Source organism: Hippopotamus amphibius, chromosome 7 (genome assembly GCF_030028045.1).
Source record: "Hippopotamus amphibius kiboko isolate mHipAmp2 chromosome 7, mHipAmp2.hap2, whole genome shotgun sequence".
In the NCBI taxonomy this organism is placed as follows: domain Eukaryota; kingdom Metazoa; phylum Chordata; class Mammalia; order Artiodactyla; family Hippopotamidae; genus Hippopotamus; species Hippopotamus amphibius.
In genome coordinates, this window is record NC_080192.1 from 127,218,213 (window position 1) to 127,244,769 (window position 26,557).

Genomic DNA, 26,557 nt, shown 5'->3' on the forward strand with positions numbered 1-26,557 from the left:
ATGATGGGCTCAAATACTATTTTTAACAGTTAACTAAAGGGAGGGGAATCCTTTAACTTTTTGAGATAGATGCTTAGCTCATTACTGTTCAACCTTTCTTCTTTTCTAATATGTGCATTTAATTCACTCTGTTAACAGAATAAACAAGAAATTTAAGAGGATTATCTCAATAAGTATAGGATAAGTGTTTGATAAAATTAAATACCCATTCATGATTTTTAAAACTCTTTGAAAACAAGGATAAAAAAGAAACTTCCTAACATGATAAAGGCCATCTACAAAACACTTACAGCAACATCATAATTAGTAACAAAATGTTATTTTTTTCCCTTTGAGATACAGAATGAGACAAGGATATCCTTCCTCACCACTTTTACTTAACACTGTACTGGAGGTCCTGGCTAGTACAGAGTATGTAGCATGAGGAAATAAGGCTATAAATACTGGAAAGGAAGAAATAAAACTATACTTATTTGCAGATAATATGACCGCATGTAGAAAGCTTTTCATATCTTCATATGCATCACTGGAAATAACATGTGAATTTAGTAAAGTTGCTAGACAAAGAACATACACAAGAATCAACTGTATAGTACTGTATATCTGTATACTCATACCATCAACAATCAGTTAAAAAATAAAAACTTTTAGAAGGATGCCACTGAAAATAACATCAAACAATCAAATACATAGAAATAAATGTCACAAAAGATGCACAAAAGCACTATATAGAAAGCTATTATTAAGAAGAAAATAAAGAAAACCAAAAAATGAACATAGATATCATGTTCACAGATTAAAAGAAACATGATGAAAACTTGACAGTTCTCCTTAAGCTGATCTGGAACCTGAAAGGCAGATTCTAAAATGTAAATGGAATGTTAAGAACCAAGAACAGACTTTGGTTTATGAAGAAGAAAAACTTGAGAGAATTATTTACAATAGCCAAAAGGTGGAAGCAACCCAAGTGTCCATCAACTGATGAATGGATAAACAAAATGTAGTATATACATATAATGGCATGCTATTCAATAGCCTTAAAAAGGAAGGAAATTTTGACACATGCTACAACATGGATAAACCTTGAAGATATTATATATTCAGTGAAATAAGCTAGTCACAAAAGGACAAATACTGTATGACTCCATTTATATGAGATGCATAGAGGAGTTGAATTCAAAGAGACAGAAAGAATGACGGCTGCCAGGGGCTCAGAGGAGAAATAGTGTTTACTGGGTACAGAGTTTCAGTTTTGCAGGATGAAAAAGTTCTAGAGATGGATGATGATAATGTTTGCACAACAATGTGAGTATACTTAAATGCCACTGAACTGCAAACTTAAAAATGGTTAAAATGGTAACTTTTATGTTATATTCTACTACAATAAGGAAAAAAACTCAGTAGAAGAACTTGCTCTACTGGATATCAAAAATTACTATAAATCATTAAAATAATGATAGTGGTACAAAGATAGAATAGCAGAACAGAATAGAGTCCAGAGAAAGAGCCTCACATATCTGGACACTTGATTTATGACAAAGGCATCTCTACATAGAAGTAAGGAAAGGAAACTGTTTTCAACAAATGGTGCTGGGTCAACTGGATATACTTATAGTGAAAAATATGAAACCTGATCCCTCCCTTCATAACATTCCACAAAAATCAAGTCTAAGTGGATTGAAGCTCTGAATGTAAAAAGCAAAAAACAAAATATTTTTAGAAGATAACTTGGGATGGAGATAGATAATGGAAGAATATCTTCAAGAACTTGGGGTGAGCAAAAATTCCCCAAAAGCACTAACTGTAAAGGAACAGATGGGTAAATAGGGTCACGATATTAGATCTCTTGTTCATCAAAAAAACACCATTAAGGGAGTGAAAGACAAGCCACAGAGTGAGAGATGATACCTGCAACATATAAAATTGATTAAGGGCTCATATCCAGACCATATAAAGAACTCCTGTACTGTCAATAAGAAAAAGACAACTAAGTTAGCAGACCCAAAGGAGCACTTCATAAAAGGGGAGCCCAATGGTCAATAAACATATGAAAACGTGCTTAACCAAATCAGTCACCAGGGAAATGCAATGTAAATCCACAGTGAGGTACCACAACACACCCATCAGGGTAGTTAAAATTAAAATCTCAACCAAGAACTGACAAAGATATAGAGAAACAGGAACTCTTATAGTCTGCTGATAGAAGTATAAGTTGGTATAACCACTTTGGAAAACCACTGGATAGAATTTATTAAAGCTGGGTATATGTATACCCTATGATCTAGCAATTTTACTCCTAAAATGACCCCAACTGATATGAGCACATATATCTCACCAAAGAATACGAAAATGTTAATAACAGCTGCAATCTTTGGAAAAAGCCCCAAACTGAATAGCTAAATTGTAATTTCAAACTGAACCCCCAAATGCCCATCAGCTATAGGATAAGAAAATAAATTGGGATGTAATCATAAAAAGAAATATTACATAGCAATGAAATAAACTACACCTATATGCAACATGGATAAATCTCACAACCATATTGCTGAAGAATACATACTATGTGATTCCATTTATTTGAAGTTCAAAGCCAGAAAAAACTTAATGTTTGTGTACTGATAAAAATATTATAGGACTTCCTAGGTTGCTCAGTGGTTAAGAATCCGCCTGCCAGTGCAGGGGATATGGGTTCAAGTCCTGCTCTGGGAAGATTTCACATGCCGTAGAGCAACTAAGCCCGTGTGCCACAACTGTTGAGCCTGTGTGCCGCAACTATTGAAGCCCATGCACCTAGAGCCCATCCTCCACACAAGCGAAGCCACTACAATGAGGAGCCCAGGCACCACAATGAAGAGTAGCCCCCCTTGCAGCAGCTAGAGAAAGCCCATGTGCAGCAACGAAGACCCAATGCAGCCAATAAATAAATAAAAATTAATTTTAAAAAAAACATTAAAAAATATTATAGAGAAAAGGGAAAGTGATGACTGTAAAAGTCAGAAAAGCAGTTTATCTATAAGGGAAGAATGCAGTGGTGACTGGGAAGAGGCACATAAGGGGTTTCTGGGGCATTGCTGACGTTTTATTTCTTGATCTGAGTAGTGGTAACTCAGATGTCCATGTTTTAATATTCATTAAGTTGTAAGAACATGTTTTATGCTATCCATGGTTTAACAAGCCCTCCAGGTGACTCTAATGCAAACTCAGGTTTGAGGCCCACTGCTCTGAATGTGTACCATGTCTGGGCTTACTGATGATCATTGTGTAATCTGGGCTGGATTTTCTATTGTCAGTGGATCAACACAGCCACCTGCATGTGCAAGTCCGCACTTTCCTTTCCCATGCATGAGACTAAATCATTGCGAAACAGCTTGTTTTCATGACCTTCATCTCTTCTTTAATCAAATTTTTCTTAACACTTATGGAGACAGAAAGTTCTCCAAAAATTTGTGATTGGGGATACACATTTCTTTACTCCAAATCAATTTATATAAGTATTTGCTGAACATTACTAAGATGGGTATATAAAGTGTTATACCTAACAGGTCAATAGTCTATCTTCAAGTGAGTCTGTAAGACAATGCACTAGGGTGCAGGAAGAAAAGGGAAAAGAATATGTATGCGAGTGTATACAAATATGTATGTATGTGTATATATCTATATATCTCTATATCTATATATAGAGAGAGAAAGAGATAAATGAATCCTTACCAATATGTAACATACAGATTGACCCTGGCACTCTCTTTTGGTTCCCACACAGTTGTTCAAGTATCCTGAGTTAAAAAAGATTTCTTTTTCAGGCATGACAAGTGAAAATACCATTAAAATTATATAAATTATGTTCAGAGTAATGCTTATTTCATTTTACATCATTTTTTAATTTTTATTTTATATTGGAGTATAGTTGATTTACAATGTTGTGTTAGCATCAGGTGTACAGTGAGGTGATGCAGTTATACATACACATACACCCATTCTTTTTCAGATTCTTTTCCATATAGGTTTTTACAGCATGCTGAGTAGAGTTCCCTGCGCTATACAGTAGGTCCCTGTTGATTATCTATTTTATACATAGTAGTGTGTGTATCATTCTATGTTTTATAAATGTTTTATATGTTTTATAAGTATGTTTTATAATTAAATAAATATGCACGCATTAGGGTTCATAATCAAATTATTCGAGGTGCATAATCAAAAAAGATCACTGCTATAAGAGTTACAGAAAGGAGTCTCTATTCTCAAGAACCTTGAACAGTAATCAGAAGACAAAAATCAAACCTGTGAAAGTCAAACAAGGCACAATTTAAATAACAATTCAAGACAACAATAGAAACAAGTCACAAAGCAATTAACATGATTAATTGCCAAATTAGTGGTTAAAGAAAATAAGCACAATAGAAGTTGAGAGAGCAGAGAAACCACTTTCCGCAAGAGTAATCAAGGAAGGTTCACCGGAATATGACTGGCCTCTAAGAATGAGTTGGATCTGATCAAGAGAGGGGAAGGAAAAATAATGTACCTGCAAATGTCCTTAAATAGGGCAAAACCAAGGAGACAGATACTCTGCTAAAATAAAAGCTCTATAATGAACTAGAGGACACTAAACCTTGGATCCTTTAGTGCTCAGCAGCGTACCTGGTGGCACAAGGAGGCACCTGATAACTACTGCAGATAAAGTACAGGTGAGCAAGTGGAGCCAGAGAGGACAAGTGCACGCCAAGGTCACGTCAACATCAAAACAAATTAAATAAATGTCCTGGACAGATTCCTATTCCAACTGTGGGAATGCTGGTAATTCTTACATAAAAAAAAATGAGAAATCCCCAGGGACAAGGCCAACTCGCATACTATTTCTTTACATTTAATGCACAACATAAATTTAGAAAAAGCAATTTTTATACTAAACACTTTTAATTTGTTCAATAAAAATATTCCTGTCATGGTTTTAGGGCACCATTTTCATTCCTTGGCCCCAAATATGACCTAAATGGATGTATTCCCTTTTCTCTGAACTCTGCTTTACATTTTACACCATTTATAACCTATGCATCTAAATTCCAATCTCAATTCCTGCTCCTTACAGGAAAGGACTGGAGAGTATTTATCTTGGCATGTTCCAATGTCTCAGATTCTCAAGGGAATGAACCAGCAGAGCTTTGATCTTCCTCTTACTGATTTTCATGATATTTGTTTTATTTATGTTTGTATCTCCACAATGCCTCACACTTGCTAGGTGCTCAATATATGCTTTTCTTATAAAAAATAAATTTGAGTGAGCATGAACAGTGCAAAGGCAGGCTACAGAAAATAACAGATGGAAAACTGGTAGGGGCCAGGGAAGGAAAGAGAGAAGAAAAAGCAACAACAAAAAGTAGAAGAATGAACTGTAGTGGAAATAGACAACAAGGTGGATATAAAAATGGAGAAGGAGAGAGAGAACGGGAGAACACAGAGGAAGGGAAGAGGAAGAATTAATCGATTCTACATGTCATTAAAGGATTCCTTTTCCTGTTGGTGAGAGGTGCTTTCTAAAGATGAAAGAAAAGGTTTTTTTAAATTTTCAAATTCTTTTAAATGATTATGAAAAGACTTAGCATCTGTTATAGGAGCACATCTGGAACGACAGGACAATGGGATAAATGTGTCATCCACATATTTTAGGTTGTTAGGTGGTTTCAGACGATTTTTTTCTTAGATTGCCACTTGCCACTTGAGATACAACGGTTGAACACTATGAATTTTAAAGCCTTGTGCAAGTTAAATAATCTGCTTCTTCCTCGATTTCCTCATCTGTAAAATGGGGATGATAGTCACACTCCATGGAGCTGTTATAAGGATCCGCTGACTTGACACATACAAAGTACTTAGAATAGGGCCTGGTACAGAGTAAGTACTTACTTTTAAGAGTATTCAAAGACACAAACTGCAAACCAAAAATATGGAGAAGGAAGTGTATCTCAAACAGTATTTTCATTAAAGCCTCAATTTCACTTGGGTAATAATTTTCAGAATTCTTTTTGTTGTTGTTGTTGTTGTTTTAATTAATTAATTTATTTATTATTTTTGGGGGGGTACACCAAGTTCAATCATCTGTTTTTATACACATATCCCCATATTCCCTCCCTCCCTCAACTCCCCCCACCTCCCTCAAGTCCCCCCCACCCTCCCCATCCCAGTCCTCTAAGGCATCTTCCATCCTCGAGTTGGACTCCCTTTGTTATACAACAACTTCCCACTAGCTATCTATTTTACAGTTGGTAGTATATATATGTCTGTGCTACTCTCTCAAACCAAACAATAACAAAAAAACTTCAACTGACCTTCTCACCTCACTACTATGCCTTCGTTATTCCATAGACAGAAATTATCAGGGGTCTCCCACTGCGCAGAGATTGAATCAGAGCAGTAAAATGACTTTCCCAAGTACCAAGTCAAATCTAATGGAGCCAAGGATGCCCCTCATGTTGCAGCAGGACCCACAGGGAAGAAAGAGAAGAGTATCAGCTGGAAGATCTAAGGGGTGGCAGAGCCAGAAGAGACCAGAAGGAGCCATCAGAGAAAAGCAAGGAGGGGAAGCCTCTAGTCTAGACCAGAAACTTTCACACCTTTCTGACACACAGTAAGAAATTTATATATCACCACTTTATACCACCACTCAGTACACATACATGCGCTGAGTATATATGTACATATATGTATACATTTGTATACATGAGTATGTATCTATCTATATACATATATATACACACATACATAAAGTGAAACATTTTTCTATAATATTTATTAGCTTTACTACATGAAATGTACTGATATTTTTTATTCAATTCTATCCTATTTCATATTTTTTTAATGTGCATCAAGACCCACTAAAATCATTTTATAGCACACCAACCTACCAATGGTTTGCAACACAAAGCTCTGTTCAATACAGGCTCAGAGAAAGTAGCTTCCAGAAAAATGAAGACAACAGTACTGGATTCCATAGGGGTCAAAACCATCCCCCAAACATGTCATTCAGCTCTAGGTGTTACACTTTAAGAAAAAGAGACACTCACTGGATCACATTCAGAAAAGCCAACAAGAATGGTAAAATGACACAAATCACATGGTAGAAGCAAAGGCTATGTGTCAGCCTGCAGAAGAGAAAAATACAAAACATGATATAGCTATCTTCATTTATTTGAAGTGCTGTCACATGGAGGATTGACTAAGTTTGTTCCATACTGTGTCAAGATGTGGAAGTGACACGAAAGCATTTTGTAATAGCACAGCTGCCCAATGAGTGGCCTTGAGACTCTGTGACTGGAGACACTCAGGCACAGCCTGAGCAGGCACTTAGCAGGGAAGTGTTAGAAGGGGCTAATATATCACATGGTGGTTGTTAAGGTTTAATGCCTTTCAATCCTGAAATTCTATAACTCTAGACTAGATTCAGACAATATTATACTACAATATGACTTCAAAAGCGAACACCAGTTCTTTATAAAGTTTTTATAAAGAAATGAATTCTACCATGAACTACATAAAACAAACTTGAAATGGCAAATGTTAACATTTTAACAAAAAACAATATGATAAAAATTGACTTAATATGCCTAGCCCAGTCAGTAGAAATCTTCATCAGTTACAACGGGAAAAACTGAAATGCCACCCAAGTCACTGGCATAGTGTTAAGATGTTTATCAACTTAGAAAATATAAATCCATATATAGCTTTAACAAGCAAATAGCAAAAAATGTGTGATCTCTTTTTTTTCCCTTTGGCCACAAGGCATACAGGATCTTAGTTCCCCAACCAGGGATCAAACTTGCGCCCCCTGCAGTAGAAGTGCAGAGTCTTAACCACTGGACTGCCAGGGAATTCCCAAAATGTTTGATCTTTAAAATGTGCAGTAATAAAGGAAGAAGGTTTCCCCCAAAAGACTATATATTATAAACATTCTCTCCTTACTCAAAAGTCATGCTTCTTTGGTCTACATGTAGAGTACATAAACAAAGTAATGATGCACTCTTTTGAGTTCTTACTAACTCAACGGAAAATTTTAGTAATTTTGAGGGAAGTCTTCTTTCTTATAACCTTCTACCCTATTTGTTCTACTGTATTTGTTTAAAAAGAAAAAAAAAAAAAAAACCATGGACGTCCCTGGTTGTGCAGTGGTTAAGAATTCGCCTGCCAATGCAGGGGACACGGGTTCGATTCCTGATCCAGGAAGATCCCACACCCCATGGAGCAACTAAGCCTGTGCGCCACAACTACTGAAGCTCATGCGCCTAGAGCCCATGCTTCATAAAAGAGAAGCCACGGCAATTAGAAACCCACACACCACAATGAAAAGTAGCCCTGCTCACCACAACTAGAGAAAGCCCATGAACAGCAAGAAAGACCCAATGCAGCCAAAAAAAAAAAAAAATTAAAAAAAAATTTTTAATTAAAAAAAAAAAACCCAGTATCTCAGTCTGTACTGGGAATCCAATAGGTAGCTAAGAATTACTTATCACTAATGTACTACTGTCTCACCCCTCAGATAGAATTCTAAAAAAAAGGCCAACTCCTGGACTGTCAGAATGCAGAAACCCTCTGAATAGTGATACTTAAAGTGGGGCCCACGGGCCAGTACTAGACTATAAACTATTACTAGTCCATGATGAGACAAGCACAGATATTGAGAGTAAGAATTTAGAAACTTTTAGAGCAATTTATAAGAGTAGTTTTAATTCTGATGAATCTAATATAAAAAAGCCAGGCCTTGTATTTCATACGTCTTTTTAATTTTGTTTTTCTAGTAATTCTTTCTTATTATGTTTTATAAAAGTATCAGTTGATGACAGACTGGAAGTTTTTTAAAACTCTAGTCCTTCACCAAAGACAGTTTGAGAAATATTTATCTAAATATCCTTTAAATGCTGAAGGTCCTTGACTATAAAGACAAACTGCTTTACTTCTATGTCACCCAATCTCTATTCACTTTGGTTTTCCCACTAGAGTAACAAACATAATTAATTTTTTCCTTGCCAAGTGTTCTTTTGATATCCCTGCTAAATTGACAGTAGTATCAATACAGCTCACTGCTTACAATTTATCATCAGATTATCTATCTGACTGCTCAGAATTTGTAACACTACTTCATTTGCATCCAGATGTAGCTCCAACATGTTACTGGATTCATTCCTTTTAGGAAGATATTAACTAATTTGATAATTAGCCAGTTTGGAGGGGTCACCCAATCTTACAATATGACTACTGGCATCATCTGTGGCAGTGAGTCATAATTTTTTAGAAAGCCTAAAGATAGTATAGCTCAGTTCTAAATCCTAGGCCTCCACACCTAAAGTAACAGCCTGGTGCATCCTGAACTCATGATTAAAGACCTGATATCTCTGCAATTCTGCCAATCTACCTGGACTCTCAATTCTCCATGTGAACTATTTTGGTCCCCAGAATCCTTTTCTGACTTACACATTCTTTTATTTCTTACACAAATATGTACAAAGATGGATATAATAAACATGTAGTCATCCTCCCTTAAACGCAGTTTTCCTTTCCAAGATTTCAGTTACCAATGGTCAAAGTCCGAAAACATTAATTGGGAAATTCCAGAAATAAACAACTCATAAGTTTTAAGTTTCATGCCCTTTCTGAGCAGCAGGATGAAATCTCGGGCCATTCCATCAGGAGCCCCCAGCCATGACATAGTCTGTTCCTGACATCCAACCATTGACATCATCAGGGCTCAACGATCCAGGATCACCCAAAGCAGATGATCCTCCTCCTCATGAACGGTCGGGTCAATAGCAGCCTAACACCAAGTCTCAATTCCTACATCCTTCCCCTTCACCTCGCCTAATCAGGTAGGCATTTTCTCATCTCACGTCACCTTACGAAAAAGGGTGCTCACAGTACAAGATATTTTGAGAGAGAGACCACAGTCACATACATTTTCACAGTATATTATTATAACTGTTCTATTTTATTATTGTTAATCTCTTGCTGTGCCTGATTCATAAATTAAACTTCATCATAAGTATGTATATACAGGAAAAAACAGTATGTACAGAGTTCAGTACTATCTGTGGTTTCAAGCATCACTGGGGGTTCCTGGAACATATCTCCCATGGATAAAGGGGGGCTACAGTATTTATAAAAACCTGCCAATAACAAACAACTCCTGAAGACATTCTTACTATACAAAAACATGATTAATACCATCCTTAGGAAAAAATAAATACACGTGGCTGTACTATAAGAAATTATTCCAGAATGCCAATAATTACATACTTTTAATTAAGATTTGCAACATCCCTTAAGCTTCCAACAGTTCAATAACTTGAATAATGGAAAAAAGAAAAAAAATATGAAGGAGTCTGAGAATTTAGGTCAAAGAATGAAACAGTGACAGACTTAATAAAATAACTACGTGTTTAATTTCTGCCCCAGTTCCAGAAATTGTATTCCCTCCCCGCAGTCTTTAATTTGTAGACATCTACAAACTCATGTCAAACTATCTACAACACTGAGAGCTTGCTGATTTGTAGTAACTTATTACCTAGAAAATATTTTTATTTTAGATAACGACTTTTTCTGAATGACTTCTAATACTGACCTCTTCCTGCTATTTAAATTTTAGTCTCAATTGCCTAACAAATTGCTGAAATCTATCCAGTAAATGGGTTTTCTTAGTGTCGTATTTAAAGATGTTTCACAACTGCAGATGGCCAAAACACCTGTTTCACAGTATACTATATTAATAAATGATTCCTATCTTTTTCTGGCCAATGCTTTCTTGAAAAATAAATAAATAACATCTGGTAGAGAAGACCTGGGATCCAGTCCTGTGCTCCACCACTTATCAGCTAAGTAACCCTGAACGAGTTGCTGAATCTCTCTGAGACCTATGTCCTCACATGTTTTTAAAAAAATGTTAAAGGGATGATTATAAAAACATTCCTCACAGATTTGCTGAGGGCAAAAAGAGCCAATGAAAAAAGGGCTTCATACTATTCACAAATGCTAAATACATTTATTGCCCATTTCTTTATGGTCAAAGACAGACAGATATTACCTATTTAGAGCTCTGAAACCACTGCTGGCCATGGTCAGTATCCACTATCCAATTCACACTAAAATAAATTTTATATTCTTTCCCAGGAATGCTATTGAAAGTTCTGTCATCTCTACAAGATAAAATATATACTCACACAAAGAGTCCTGATGATAAACCTACATCGGGAAGAGCACAAAGTGACAAAGATGAAATTCTTTTGAATTTCATTCTTCCTCAAGTCTGTTTCTTCTATCTTCTATCACAAGGTCTGTCTTTTCTCCTAATTCTAATATTAATTTCCCCTGCTGCCGTCTCACCCCACTGGGCTCCTACAGCAGAAACTGCTTTTAAGCCAAATTTATCTTTTTTTAAATGAATTACGTGAGTAAAAATGTTTCACTAAAAAAAAATTATAATACGGAAATGAAAGTACCAAGTATCCCTTTACTGCTCACACGCCTTCCCTCTCCCAAGTTAACCAGTGAATTGAGTTTGTTAAATATCCTTCCAAACCTTCCTCTGTACATTTAGATACACATACGTATACATACACAGAAGACTTCTGTACACAAATGCAGCCATACAATACCTGTTAAACTGTAGATTGGCACTTAACCTACTTGCCATTCAGTCCTAATCAACACTCCTCTAGTGGCACTTTGGCAGTACAGACAATACTCCCCAGTGGTGGGCCACTGAGATCATTCCACTCACAGGACGGTGTCTCAGAGCTTCAACAAGTATTTACTGAGTGCCTATATACAGGGTGTAAGGTCCTGAACAAAATAGGCAAATAGGCACTGTGCCTGCCCTCAGGGAGCTAAAAGTCTGGCGTAAGGCACAGCATTGTATAAATAATCAGCTGTGAACATAATTTCAAATGGCAGTAAGCGCTAAAAAAGATGTTACAGGAGAACACAGCCAGGAGATCTATTTTAGATAGGGGCTAGGAGAGCCCTCTGAAACTCTGAAAAAGTTACATTCAAGCTAAATCTGAAGCACTGTAGAAATCAGACAATGGATAACAGGAGGGGAAAGAATGATCCAGGAAAAGGAAGAAGGTGAGCAAAAGCCCCAGCTGGAAGAGGGCTTGCGGCCTTCTGGGAACCGAGAGGTCAGTGAAGCTTTAGGGAAGTGAACCAGGAGGAAAGCAACATGAGAAGGCTGAACAGGGGAGAGGAGCCCAATCACACAGCAAATCATTGAGCATTTGGAGACTTTACTCTAAGAGCCAAAGTGAAGCCATTCAACAACTCTGAATGAGTCACATGATCTATTTTTTTTTTAACTTACATTTATTAGATGTACTGAAAATAATAGAAATGGCTGCCGGGTGGAAAACAGATTAGAGGAGAGCTAGAACACTTATGAGGAGACTAGTTGGATAAGAGTTGATGGTGCTGACAGTGCAGGTGGAGGGAAATGGCTGGATTGGAGGCCTACGTGCTTCTGAGAGGAGCAGATGAGGCAAAGAGAGGTGCATTTCAAGACGTGAGATACCTTGAAGTCCACACTCAAGACTGGGACAGGGTTCCGTCTCAGCAGCTTGCTTTACTTAGGAGCCCCTCTCAGGGGTTGCATGCTTGTCTCTGGTTTTCTTCACCCTTTCTTCTCTACAACCTTTACCTCCCCAATTTTATCTCCCCGTATCGTCCTTCTGCCTCCCTCCATCCCTTCTTTTTTCCCTCCATAACCTTCTCTCTTGCTTAGATACAATTTGGAGCTGAAATATTTTTTAAATATTTATTCCACTAAATGAACTGTTCTTAATTTAAAATCCAGAGGATTGAAATATATATATACACATTCACCGAAAGACATGTACTAGAACGTTCACATCACCACTATTCATAAAAGACAAAAACTAGGAGCTACCCTAATGCCCTCCAACGGCTCGAAGAGATAAGCTGGTGTGTTCAGGTAATGGAATACTCCTTGTTCAGCCAGGAGAATCAACACATCCACAACAACATAGAATCTCACAAACATTATGTTGAACAAAAGAAGCCAGACACAAAATGGCACATAAATTCTACTTACATTAAGTTTTTTTTTAAAAAAGGTAAAACTAACCTATGCTTTTAGAAGGCAGGACAGTAGTTATCCTTGTGGGTGTCTGATGGGGGAGGAAGAGCACCAAGAGGATGTGTGAGGAGCTGGTAATGCTGCGTTTTGGGAGGTGCTGATTACACAAACGTTCAGTTTGTGAAAATTCACAGAGTTATATACATATGATAAGGTGTACTTTTCTGAACGTATTTTGTACTTCAATAAAAGTTTTTTAAATCAATGAGTTCAAAACTTTAATGTCTGGCGGAAGGGAGCAGTAGCAATAACTAACCACTTTTTTGATCCATGATGCCCTCTAATGACCTTTTTTACTCCAGGAGACAGCTGTGATATAGCCCTGAACTTGGAACCATGAAATCTACTCTCAGATTCCCAGTTTTATACTTATTGTTCTTATACTGTGCCGTGTCCCCTTCTACTGTGCCATGCCCTATTCTAGGCACTGAGGGCACAGCTGTGATGCTGGATGAGACTCCTGCCTTCTTTGAGGCAACAAAAAAAGACAGATAGATAGACAGACAGACAGATATAGATACAGATATATGCTTGAAATTGGCAAGAAGCCAGATCCTATAATGGAGAAACACAGGGGAGACCTCCCTTTGATGGAATAGTCTAGCTAGACAACCCTGCACAAGTCACTTAACTTCCTTGAGTCTCAGTTACCTCACCTACCTTAAGGGATTATTATAAGGATCATATGTGATATCTTTCAAAGCACTTATAATGATAGCATTATTAATGATAACAGCTCTTATATTATTGTTCTTAATGCTCAATAAAGAGTCGCTTGAGTTAACCAACGTCAGCCTGGTCTACACACTGATATAGTAATAACAACAAGGAATAATATTTTATGGGTCACTAATTCTCAATTAAGAGGATTCTACTCTGAGTAGAAGCAGGCTCTCCACTCCCTCTGAAGGGGTGCTAATGACACAAAGGCCTGACAAGTTCAGCACAGCCCTCTCTAGCCTTTAAAGAGAAGCGAGCACAGAAAGACAGTGCTAAGAGAGGTGCAGGCTAGAGAAGTGATATCAGCTTCTCAGAGATCAAATTAACCAACCAAAGAATATATATACAGAACCTTCATTTATTATCTGACCAGCACTTTCTTGGTACCACAATGAATCACTGTCCATACTTAAAGGAGCTTAAGATATGGTGGCAGAACTAAAATCAAACAAAGACAATAAATTTAAGGGGAAGCAAAAGGGCTGTGGAATCCAGAGATTTAGTTTCAAATGCTGGTTCTGCCACATAATAGCTTTGGACCCTCACCTTGACCTCTCAGGATTGCTTCCTCACCTGTAACAAGAGGATGCTAACACTTACACCTTACGTAGTGATGTGATGTTGCAAGAGGTAATGTACCTAAAGTGCCTAGGACAGGATCTGGTATAGTAGCTACTATTATTGCTACCATTATTGTGATTATGTTATAGGCAGAAGTCCACTAAAAGCCGCTAGTATACAGCCCAAATTGTCTACACACTGGTTCCCTCTATTCTTCCTGACTGCTATCCTTCAGTCCTATACGGAACAGTATGTGCTCTGATACATTTACACTAGAAAGCTAAAAATACAGTCAGAACACAAATCTCTGCTTGCACAGCACGAAAAGGTAAAAAGGCCTCTGTGAGTTTTAAGAACCTCAGCTGCTTCTAAAACTATGAGGGTGCCCTCCCTGCTACTTATTCTGGCTTAAATCTTGGGGCAGCCACCTTTACAGAAGCTATTTTCATAAGAATTTACAGTTCAATAATAAGTTCACAATTTCAGCACTAACTTTCCTCACAGTACTTAATTTAGTTTGCCTCCTCAGCCGAAGGCTTGACTCAAAACAATAAATTGAAGGAAAAAAAAACAACGGTGAAAGACAGACAGCCTGTTCTCTAAGGTCAGGAACAAGACAAGGATGCCTGCTTTCACCACTTCTGTTCAAAACAGTACTGGAAGTCCTAACAAGAGGAATTAGGCAAGAAAGAGAAACAAAAGGCATCCATATCAAAATAGAAGAAGTAAAACTACCTCTGTTTGCAGATGACATGATCTTACATACAGAAAACCCTAAAGATTCCACCAGAAAAAAACTGTTAGAACCAATAAACAAATTTATCAAAGTTTCAGGATACATAATTAACACACAAAATTCAGTTGCAGTTCCACATACAAACAATAAACAATCTGGAAAGGAAATTACAAAACAATCCCATTTACAACAGTATCAAAAAGAATGGGGGGGCGGGGGGTGAAGGGGAAGCTGAGACGAAGCGAGAGAGTAGCACAGACATATATATACTACCGACTGTAAAATAGATAGCCAGTGGGAAGTTGTTGTATAACAAAGGGAGTTCAACTCGAGGATGGAAGATGCCTTAGAGGACTGGGACGGGGAGGGTGGGGGGGGGACTCAAGGGAGGGTGGGGGGGGAGTCAAGAGAGGGAGGGAATACGGGGATATGTGTATACAAACAGATGATTGAACTTGGTGTACCCCCAAAAAAATAATAAATAAATAAATAAAATTAAAAAAAAAAAAAAAGAATAAAATACTTAGGAATAAACTTAACCAAAGTGGCAAAAGACTTGGACACTCAAAACTATAAAACATTGCTGAAAGAAACTAAAGAAGTCACAGACAAATGGAAAGACATTCTATGTTCACTGAAGACTGTTAAAATGTTTATACTACCCAAAGCCATCTACAGATTCAATGCAATTTCTATCAAAATCTCAATGACATTTTTTGCAGAAATAGAAAAAGCCATCCAAAATTCAAATGGAAGCTCAAGGGATTCCCTAATACCCAAAACAATCATGAAAAAGAAGAACCAAGTTGGAGGTCTCACACTTTCTGACTTCAAAACTTAATCCAAGCTACAGTATTCAAAAGAGTAAGGTACCGGCCTAAAGAGAGCCACGTAAACCAACTGAATATAATAGAGAGTCCAGAAATAAGCCTTACATATATGATCTAATGATTTTCAACAACAGTACCAACAGCATTTAATGGGAAAAAGACTGTCATTTCAACAAATAATGTTGAGAAACTGGTTATCCACATGCAAAAAAAATGAAGCTGAACCTTACCTTACACCATACCCCAAAATTTTTAATTAAAAACTCAAAATGGATCAAAGACTTAACCACAAGAGCTAACACGATAAAGCCCTTAGAAGAAAACATAAGGGAAAAGCTTTATGACATTGGATTCAGCAATAATTTCTTGGATATGACACCAAAAGGAAAGACAACAAAAGAAAAAATAGATAAGCTAGATTTCATCAAAAGTAAAAACTCTGTGCATCAAAGGATACTGTCAACAGAGTGAAAAGGCAACCCATGGAATGGGAGATGGTATTCACAAATCATATATACATATATGATAAGGAATTTGATTTCCAGGATATATAAAGAACTCCTACGACTAGACATCAACAAAAAAGTTTAAATAGGCAAAGGACTTGAATAGACACGTCTCCAAAGAAGATACACAAATGGCCAATAAGCACACGAAGAGGTTCTCAACATCTTTAGGGAGATGCAAATCAAAACCATAATGAAATACCACTTTATATCCATTAGGATGACTATTATTTAAAAAAAAATTAAAAACCAACATGTGTTGGTGAGGATATGGAAAAATTAGAACTCTTGTGCATTGCTGGTAAAATGGGGCAGCCACTGTGGAAAACAGTATGGTGATATCTCAAAAAACTAAACATAAAATTACCGTATGATCCAGCAATTCCACTTCTGGGTATATTCCTAAAAGAACTGAAAACAGGGACTCAGAGAGATGTTTATCCACCCATGTTTACAGCAGCATTACTCATAATAGCCAAAAAGCAGAAGCAACCTAAGTGTCCAACCATGGATGAATGGATAAACAAAATGTGGCATATACATGCAATGGAATATTATTCAGCCTTAAAAATGAAGAAAATTTTGACACATGCTACAACATGGATAAAACTTGAAGATATTATGCTAAGGGAAACAAGCCAGTTACAAAGACAAGTTCTGCACAATTCCACTTATATGAGGTACTTAAAATAGTAAGATTCATAGACAAAAATAAAATGGTGATTGCCAAGGGCTGAGGGAAGGGAGGAATGGGGAGTTATTGTTTAATGGGCACGCAGTTTCAGTTTTGTAAGATTAAAAATGTTCTCGAGATGCATGGTGGTGATAGCTGCACAACACTGTGAATGTACTTAATGACACTGAACTGTACACTTAAAAATGGTGAAAACGGTAAATTTGTGTTATATATATTTTACCACATTAAAAACAAAGTATGTGCTAAGCCCCAAATTGAACCTACATGTTAATAATTTACTGAACAACCAAAATTTTTAAATAATACTTCTTGACTGAAAAGGTCTTAGGAGTCTATACATGAAAAAAACAACTGTTCTGGGGGCATTATACTTATTTACCAGCGGAACATCAAAATGTTTCCCAAAACATTTGCCTAATACAAGATCTCTTATCAATAAGTTGGCAAGAGCAAAGGTTGAGATAAAAACCTTTTCAGAAAACAAAAAGGATACATTTTTCAAAAAGTCAAGAGAAACAAGGTCACTGGGAAAAACAACTTTCATAACATGCCATTAGAAAGATAACCAAATGACTCAGGAAATGTGGCCCTGAAAAGGAAAATTACGAAATTATTTCTCAAGACCATGGCACCAAAAAGCAAAATTATTCAAGATTATGGGAGCTAAAAAGGGGACTGTGATACATGGACATAAGGAGTCCTTTAACAGGACTTTATGTACCTATCAAAGATCTTCACCTTAATCTTAAAGAATTTTGCAAATTTGTCATTCTAATTAAACAAAAACTAGCCAAAAAATTCTACCTTAAAATTGTACAGAATAGAAAGGACAAAAGGTAACAGTAAGAGTGATTTTGTTGTTGTTGTCCCCTTGAACAATGCAAAGCAGGGCTAGGAACTGACTAAATGAATCTTCTATCTTTCCTTTACGCATTAGACTAGCTACTTCACTTCTTCCCCTACCCCAACTTCCATACCAAATGAAGTCACCCTGAAATGAAGTCACTGCAGGGCATGAAAAGTCCAAAACTGACAACCATATAAAACTCCAGACTCAGATTTATCCTAGCACTCACCGCCCCAGAATCCATGGGAAGACTGTGGAATCCAAAAGTTCCCAAGGCCAGTGACTGCAGGGTTCACTGGGTCAAGGCCAATACCACCACTCTGACTTTTTCCCCAAAAATCCTAAGTACAAAATATAAAATAAGTGACAGCCCTTTGAAATGTTAAAAGACCCATTAACTGTTTAATTAACATTATTTATATTACTGTATTATTCCATTATAATCACAAGAAGGTTGGACAGGCAGCTACTGAGGACAAAGATCTAAGAGAAGATAAGAGGCTTGACTGAGTATGGGTTGGGGCTTGACGGGTATGAAGAACTTGTGTTTCTAATGGTTAAAAAAGCCCAAGGAGTAATTCCTGGAGGAGGACCTGAACATGGTAACAGCACTTAAAATATCAATACCGTGCACTGTTCACTGGATTTCTAAATGCTCTGGTACCTAGATAAGCACCCTGACCTCTGGCCAAAATTCTGCCCTGTAACACCCACAACCCCACCCACCACTACCCACACTAGCTCTCCACCTTCCAACAGAGCTCGAAATCTAGCCTGCATGCCATCTTACCAGGCCCGCCAGGCAGGCTTCTTCAACCCTCTGCTAAGGATTGTTGTATGTCTTGCTCAAGACAAGCAATGTTCAATCTCTAATAGCTACTGAAAACCTTTAGGTTCTATCTGCTAAAAAAAAAAAAAAAAAAAAAAAAAAAGTTGGTATCTCCATGTCCATTCACTCTTCAGCCTAATCAAATATTCCAATTATATCCACCTGCAAGTTAGCCACACTAACTTTTTCCTGTCTCCATAGATCTCCAAAAAGCAATGAACAGGATAGAAAGTTACCCTAGAAACACAAGTCTCTGGCTCTTCCATCCTTTTCTGCTCTATGATTTTTGACCTTTGTAATATACATGTGAGCTCTGCTCGCCTGGGTCTTATTAGACAGCTCCTTTATGTCACTTGCATAGACATTCTTTATAGAGTCCCTGATTCTGGAATGCCAATGTGATTCTACCAACTAAAAATATTACGGTGAAATAATAAATATATATAATATATATAAACTGAAAACATATTATACAGTATATACAATATACATTATATATAATATGTATTATATATATTATAATAATATAATAGTAGCTACCATTTATTGAGCACTATGACCAAGCTACACTAAGTGCTTTATATAAGTTATTTCATTTCATCTCTGTAACTACTTTTTATTTTGTCTTTATGTGCAGTCTTTATTTCAAGTATTTGTTAAAATACCATTAGGTTATTCCTCAGGACAAGAGCAAAGGTCATCACCTGCAGAAACTTAGGAACTATGTACAGAACTTTACAGAACAGAAAATAACACTTTAGCTGATGTCCGACTGCTAACCAGAGATTGGTGTTCTGAGTGGACCCAGCAAAGAAAGGAAATCAGGCAGGGAAGGAAAGGTGCCCCTCTGGGCAAGTCTTGTGACGGTCACATACTGGAGGCTCTGTTTTTGGAAGGTTCAAGTACAGCACAGGGGTTCTACTTGTCTCTTTGGCTACACCCCAGGCTGAGGGGCCATTAGGTCAATGTCACTCAAATTCCTGGCCAGCCAAACTCCCACAGCAAAAACTCCCAAATTGAGGATCAAATTCTTCCAGAAATCCTTCCTATCGGTGGCGAAGCAGTAGACGCCCTGCAGCCAGTCTCCCATGTTGTCCAAAATCTCAGGAGCTTCATTTGCCCAGCCAGCAGCGTTTATGGCAACCCCACTGGAAGCCATGGCAGCACTTTTGGGCTCCACAAGGCCTCTCACCCCCATAACTACTTAATAAGATAATCATTAATATCATCCCCATTTAAGAAAAAGCACAGAAAGGGTATGTAATTTGCCAAAGGTCATAAGCTACTTAGCGGTAAATTTAGGATTCAAACTCAGACCTCACTGGCTGAAAAACCTACATGCTCACAACTATATCATGCTGCGATCCAACACCTCTAAAGATGGCTCACTGGGTTCCAGCCCCATCCACCTTGACTTATGGCTTGTGCCTACCCAGCCTCTCTCCCCAGCCTGGCTTCGGCTCTTCTGGTCCTGGCCATGTTTCTTGCCTCCAAATTCTTCTTAAGTATTCTGATAACAGATTACTGAATTATTAAATTTTCCAATACATCTCCTGATTCTCCTCTAATTTAACTTCTGTAACAGCTTTCATATATGCCAATACACCACTAAGAATTTTATATGATAGCGGCCAAAGAATAAACACCTAGGAATAAGTGAACAGTAAATGTGCAGGAACAAAATGAAGAAAACACAAACCTTTATTCACCGACACAAAAATGGATGTGAATAAGAGAAACCGATCATCTTCCTGAAGAGGTATACTCAATATTACATAGCAGGAATATGCAATATTGTAAAGGAGCCACTTAACCTATTTTTTAAATAAAATTGTGTTAGAACACACTTCTTCATTTGTGTATTATCATAGATTCTGTGCTACAATGGCCAAGCTAAGTAGCTGCAACACAAACAGTAAGGCTCACATACCTAAAATATTTGCTCCATGACCCTTTACAGAAAGTTTGCGGACCCCTGTTGTAAAGATGTCCATTCTCTCCACATAAATAAAGTTTTATGCAATGTTAATCAAACTCCCAGCAGATGAGACCACAAGTACTGAGACATATTATAAAGCTATAATAATTGAAAAGCTATATAATTATACAAGGCAGATACAGACAGACCATTGAAAAGAAACAGATCAGAAATAAATATAAGAATTTAGCATATAAGATTGCATTTCAAAATAGTGACTGAGTAAAGGATTTGTTTTATAAATGGTGCTGGAACAACTAGATAATTAGAAAAGTAATAAAATTCTATTTCTACAGTGTATTATACACCAAAATAAATTCCAGATTATTTGATTACTTTTGAATAAAAATGAAACTCTGACAGAAGAAACTACAGGAGGTCTCAAAGTAGGAAAGGTATTAATTGTGCAAAATGTTAAAAGAATCCATGAAGGAAATAGATTTGATGACAACATGAAAAGTAAAAGTTTTGGCATATCAAAGATAAATACAAAAGGAGATTCTTTACAACCCCATGTTGTAGCAAAAGATACAAACTGAACATCTATCAATAATAACTGATTAAATTATAGTACATTCACAGACTGGAGTATTATACAGGGATTAAAAAGGAGGCAGTTGGGGCTACCCTGGTGGCAGAGTGGTTAAGAATCTGCCTACCAATGCAGGGGACACGGGTTCGATCCCTGCTCCAGGAAGATCCCACATGACACAGAGCAACTAAGCCCGAGCACCACAACTACTGAGCCTGCGCTCTAGAGCCTGCAAGCCACAACTATTGAGCCCATGTGCCACAACTACTGAAGCCCACATGCCTAGAACCTGCGCTCCGCAGCAAGAGAGGCCACCACAATGAGAAGCCCATGCACCACAACAAAGAGTAGCCCCAGCTTACTGCAACTAGAGAAAGCCCGTGTGCAGCAACAAAGACCCAACACAGCCAATAAATAAATAAATAAATTTATAAAAATAAAAGGAGGCAGCAACTCTATAAGTACTAATATGAAACAATCTTCAAAATACCAAGTTAATGTGAATGTTCAATATGTTACTATATCAGCTATCTATTACTGCATAACAAACTGTCCCAAAGCTTAGTGGCTTAAGAAAACAATGTTTATTTCTCATCAATCTGTGGGTTGGCCAGTCAGTTCCGCTGGTCTCTCCCTGGCTCAGCCCCTCAGCAGCCCTCAGCTGATGGGTTGGGTGTGGGGCTGAGCATAGCTGGGACAGCTGGGATACCTGAGCTGTTCTCTCCAAAGGAAACTGGACTAGGAGCCTCCTGAACATGGTGGTGGGGCTATTCCACGAGAGTGAAACAGAACACAAGGCCTCTTAGGGCCTAGATTAAGAAGCCACCCAACATCATTTTCACCACACCCTACTGGTAAAAACACACCACAAAGCCAGCCAAGATTCAAGGGGAGAGGAAACAGACTCTACCTATGGATGAAAGGAAGGGAAAAATCATATTCAAAAGAGAAGAGATAAAGATATGCATGCTTTATCAGGAGCCATTACTATAATAATTTACCACAGCTACTGCTTATATGGAAATTTAAAAAAAAAAAAAAGAGGATTTACATCTACAAAGAACACTTTTAAAACGAAGTAAAAAAAAAACTGGTAAGAGTAGTTTCCTACAGAGAAGAAAATTAGGAAAGGAATAGGAAGGTGACTTACTTTCTACTTAATACCCTTTTGTATCTTTTATTTTTTATCTTTATTTTTTATATGCTGTACATTTATTATTACCTCAAAAATGAATACTATTTAAGAGGTTCTGCACATTGAATAAATTTAATTGAAAAACACTGCAAACTTAGGGGAAAAAAATTGTAATACCTGTGACAAAAGGTTAATCCTCATAATATATAAAAAGTTTACAAATCAATAAGAAAAAGACAAATACCCCACCAAAAAAATGGATAAATGTCATGAACTGGTAATTTTCACACACACACACCACACACATGCCAATAAATGAAGCAAAATAAAAAAGCAAAATAGATCTCCATCTATTGAATTAACAATTAATATTACAAAATTTATAATACTGATATTATCAAAACTAGAGGAACTAGCATCCTCATATACTACCAGCGGGAGTATAAACTGCTAATACATTTCTGAAGACAAGCATGTGTATACTTATATATCCTTACATATAAATATAATAAATCAATACATTAAATATATCAAAAGCCTTAATATTCACATACACTTTGGTCTAACAATTGAAATCTGCTGACACATAGGAATATATACATCCATACAGGCACTTTAACTTTTTATAGCCCCAGAGAAAAGATCTCCAGATAATGAGCCTGACAATCATCTAATAAAAAGGCCAGGTTTTTTATTGCCTGCCTGGACCCAATTCCAACATGTATGTGAAGGCTTCCCCATACCAATAGCAATTCTCACCCTACTGGTGTCTGACAATTCAACTCAATTCTGACACTATCTACCCAGAGATAAAATCAGATTCCACAGGTAAAGGGCTCAGTCCTGCAACACCCTCTCATTTCAGATGCCAGTGACGCACTGGCCATAAATCAGAGGTTCCCACGAGCCCCTCCTCAGGTTCTACTAATTTGCAAGGACAGCTCACAGAACTCAGGAAAACCCGTTTACTTGTTAGGTTATTGATTCACTATAACAGGACATTAAAGGATGTGATTCACAGCCAGATCTTCTGGGTTTTTAGGGAGGCTTGATTAAATTAAACAGGCAAGACTGAGTAAATCAGTGGCCACTAGTGATTGATTCAACCTCTAGCCCCTCTTCCCTAACTAGAGGGAGGACTGTAAGTTCCAACCCTCCAATCTCATGGTTTGTTCTCCTGGTGACCAGCTCCCACCTTTGGGTTGAATCCAAAAGTCACTTTCCCTAAAGCATTTTCAAGAACTGAGGACAAGAGACCCAATATTATCCCATTGGTCTTATCATTCAGGAAATTTCAAGGGTTTGGGGAGCTATGAGCCTGGAACAGTGTATGAAGGCCAAACATATATGATATAAATATAAATCACAACACCACACCTCATGATCACACTGCAGTGAGGCTCAGTAGTTGACAAGCCCACCTTCAAATTCACATTTTAGAACCTCACTCTTTAATAGACATGGACAGCCAAGAATCATCAGTTTAAGGAAAGCCACCAACACGAAAGACAGAGAGCAAAACAGAGATAATGCAAGGTATAGAAGAAATGTTTAAACATTTTTTAAACATTTAGTCAATTATACCTCAACTGAGAAAACAAAAACAAAAACAAAAAAACTACAATTAATATCCCTACAGAAAAGAGAATACTGCATCTGTAAAACTACAGTATGTGTTGGGGGTCGCCAAGATTACTGATCAAGGCCTCCAAAATTCAAAGAGAAGATAAATTGCAACCTACACTTTTGTACCTGCCCCAAATATCAACCAAGTTTAAAGAAGAATAAAGACATTTTCAGACTTTCAGGAACTCAAAAATGAACTTCCTCTTCTCCCTTTCTTAGGATGCTATTGGAGTACATGCTCCAACAAAGCTAGAGGGTAAAACAAGAAAGTAAGATACGAGATTCAACACAGGAAAGAGGCAAAGGCAATGATACAATGATATTTACAATGAAAGCTGCCTGGCACACCTAGACAACAATCAATCCAGGTTAAAGCACTACCTCTATCAATCTTCTCACCTTCCCATGTCAGCACATGGCATGACCACCTACCTACCCACTCACTCCAGCTAACATAGAAGTCATTCTGATTCTCTCTCAAAACCCAAATTCAACACACTCATGATTTTACCTTCTAAACAGCTTATAAACACATTCGCTTCTTTCCATCTCCATTGCCACCACCATATTCCAAGACTGCATCATCTCTCACCTAGTCTATTGTAATGGACAGCTAACTAGTCTACCTTATCCTGCACAAGCCATTTTCTGTGTAACAACCAGTGATATAGATATAGATACATATAGATATATATATATATATATAAATAAGATCATGTCACGCTGCTTTAAGTCCTTCAGTAGCTTCTCATTCCACCCAGAAAAAAACCCAAGTTCCCAAAATGGCCCACCAGGCTCTGCATAATCCGGCCCCAGACTATCTTTAGAATCTCATCTCATTTCCCTCTCACACTCCCTCCCTGTAGTGCAACCGCAGTGGCCTTGCAGATTCCTGAACATGGGAAGCTTCCGCCTGCCTTTGAACATGGTATTCCCATTTCACAACAAATTCCCCAGCTCTTAACACTGAATTATTCTCATCTTTCATGATTCCCCTTAAATGTCATTTCCTCAAAGAGAGCTTTCCTGACCATCATTTCTTAATTATCCCCTCACCAGGTCAGTTTCTCTTTATTTCCTTTTCTCAATGAGTTAAAAAGAGGGGGTTTTGTTCAATGAATTATGGTATATCCTAACAGAACAGTATGCAACCATTTAAATGAAGTTATTGGAACTTCCCTGGCATTCCAGTGGTTAGGACTCGGCGTTTTCACTGCCATGGCCCCGGGTTCAATCCCTGTTGGGATTACAAAGATCCCTCAAGTCACGTGGCATGGCCAAAAAAAATAAAATAAATGAGGTTACCAAAAACTATCTAGGATATATGGTTAAGCAAGACAAGTTTTAAGAACTAGAACAAGATGGATGAGAATTTTTCTTACCAGCTATCATGACATGAAGTTGTAATGGTTAATACAGTGGGAATTGGCACAAGGACAAGGAGGCTAACTGATCAGGACAGGAAGCCTAAAAACAGATCCATGTGTGATATAAACTTGACTTAATAAGAGAGGTAGCATTGCAGGGCCACAGGCAAAGGATGGCCTTTTCAATAAATGATGCTGGGACAACCAATTATCCATTGGGGAAAAAACTCTACTTCTACCTCACAACATATTTTATAGAAAAAATACATTTCTATTTAAAGACCAAAAAGGAAAACTTTAAAATTCTTAGAGAAAGATACATGACTTTTGGGTAGGACAGAATTCCCTGAAGTGGACCCTTTCTCTTACAAATACACACACACACACACACACACACACACACACACACACACGGGCACAAATCTAAAAAGGAAAATATTGATGAATTTGACTTCATTAAATTAAAACTTCTGGATATCAGTAGCACCAAATTAAGAACACAAGCCACAGACTAAATGCAGATATTTGTAACATATATAACTGCCAAAAGATTAGTATCCAAAAGATGTAAACAATATTTTAAGATCAATAAAAATATATATAAACAGTACACTTAAAAGATGGGCAAAGGTTATTCCCAAAAGGAAATCTGAATTATCAGTGAGGATATGAAAAGATTCTTCACTACACTAGTAGTCAGGGAAATACAAACTAAAATCATAAAGAGACACCATTTCACACCCATCAGAGTACTGTGGAGGCTACAGAATAATGGGAAACTCCCATTCATTTCTGGTGGAAGGAAACTGACACAATCCTGCAATATCTAATAAAATAGAATATCATATACCCTAAAAGCCAGCAATTCCATTCCTAGGAATATACCCTAAATGGGTAGTTTTCAAACTCTTTTGATCATCACACACATACTTTACATTGTGACCCAGTACGTGCATACTTACTTATTTAACTCAAAGGAAAATTCACAAAACAGTGCTTAATCTTATCATGTGTAACACATTCTGACAGTTCCATTCTCTTCTCATTCATTTTTTAAATGTGGGGGT

The 26,557-nt window shown here is 37.3% G+C and overlaps 2 protein-coding genes across 4 annotated transcripts in view; both read right to left on the reverse strand.

Annotated features, from left to right (window-relative positions):
- The window catches only part of BABAM2 (BRISC and BRCA1 A complex member 2), a 407,317-nt gene that overhangs the window by 372,579 nt on the left and 8,181 nt on the right, over positions 1–26,557 (reverse strand). The gene's annotated exons all lie outside the window — the stretch shown is intronic.
- LOC130857854 (mitochondrial import receptor subunit TOM6 homolog) lies at positions 19,787–20,011 on the reverse strand. The gene has a single exon (XM_057743704.1). It carries the CDS (start codon positions 20,009–20,011, stop codon positions 19,787–19,789), a length of 225 nt encoding a protein of 74 aa, XP_057599687.1.

Excerpts from the sequence above, each read along its gene's own strand:
- LOC130857854 (XM_057743704.1), bottom strand. The coding sequence starts at position 20,011 with ATGGCTTCCAGTGGGGTTGCCATAAACGCTGCTGGCTGGGCAAATGAA.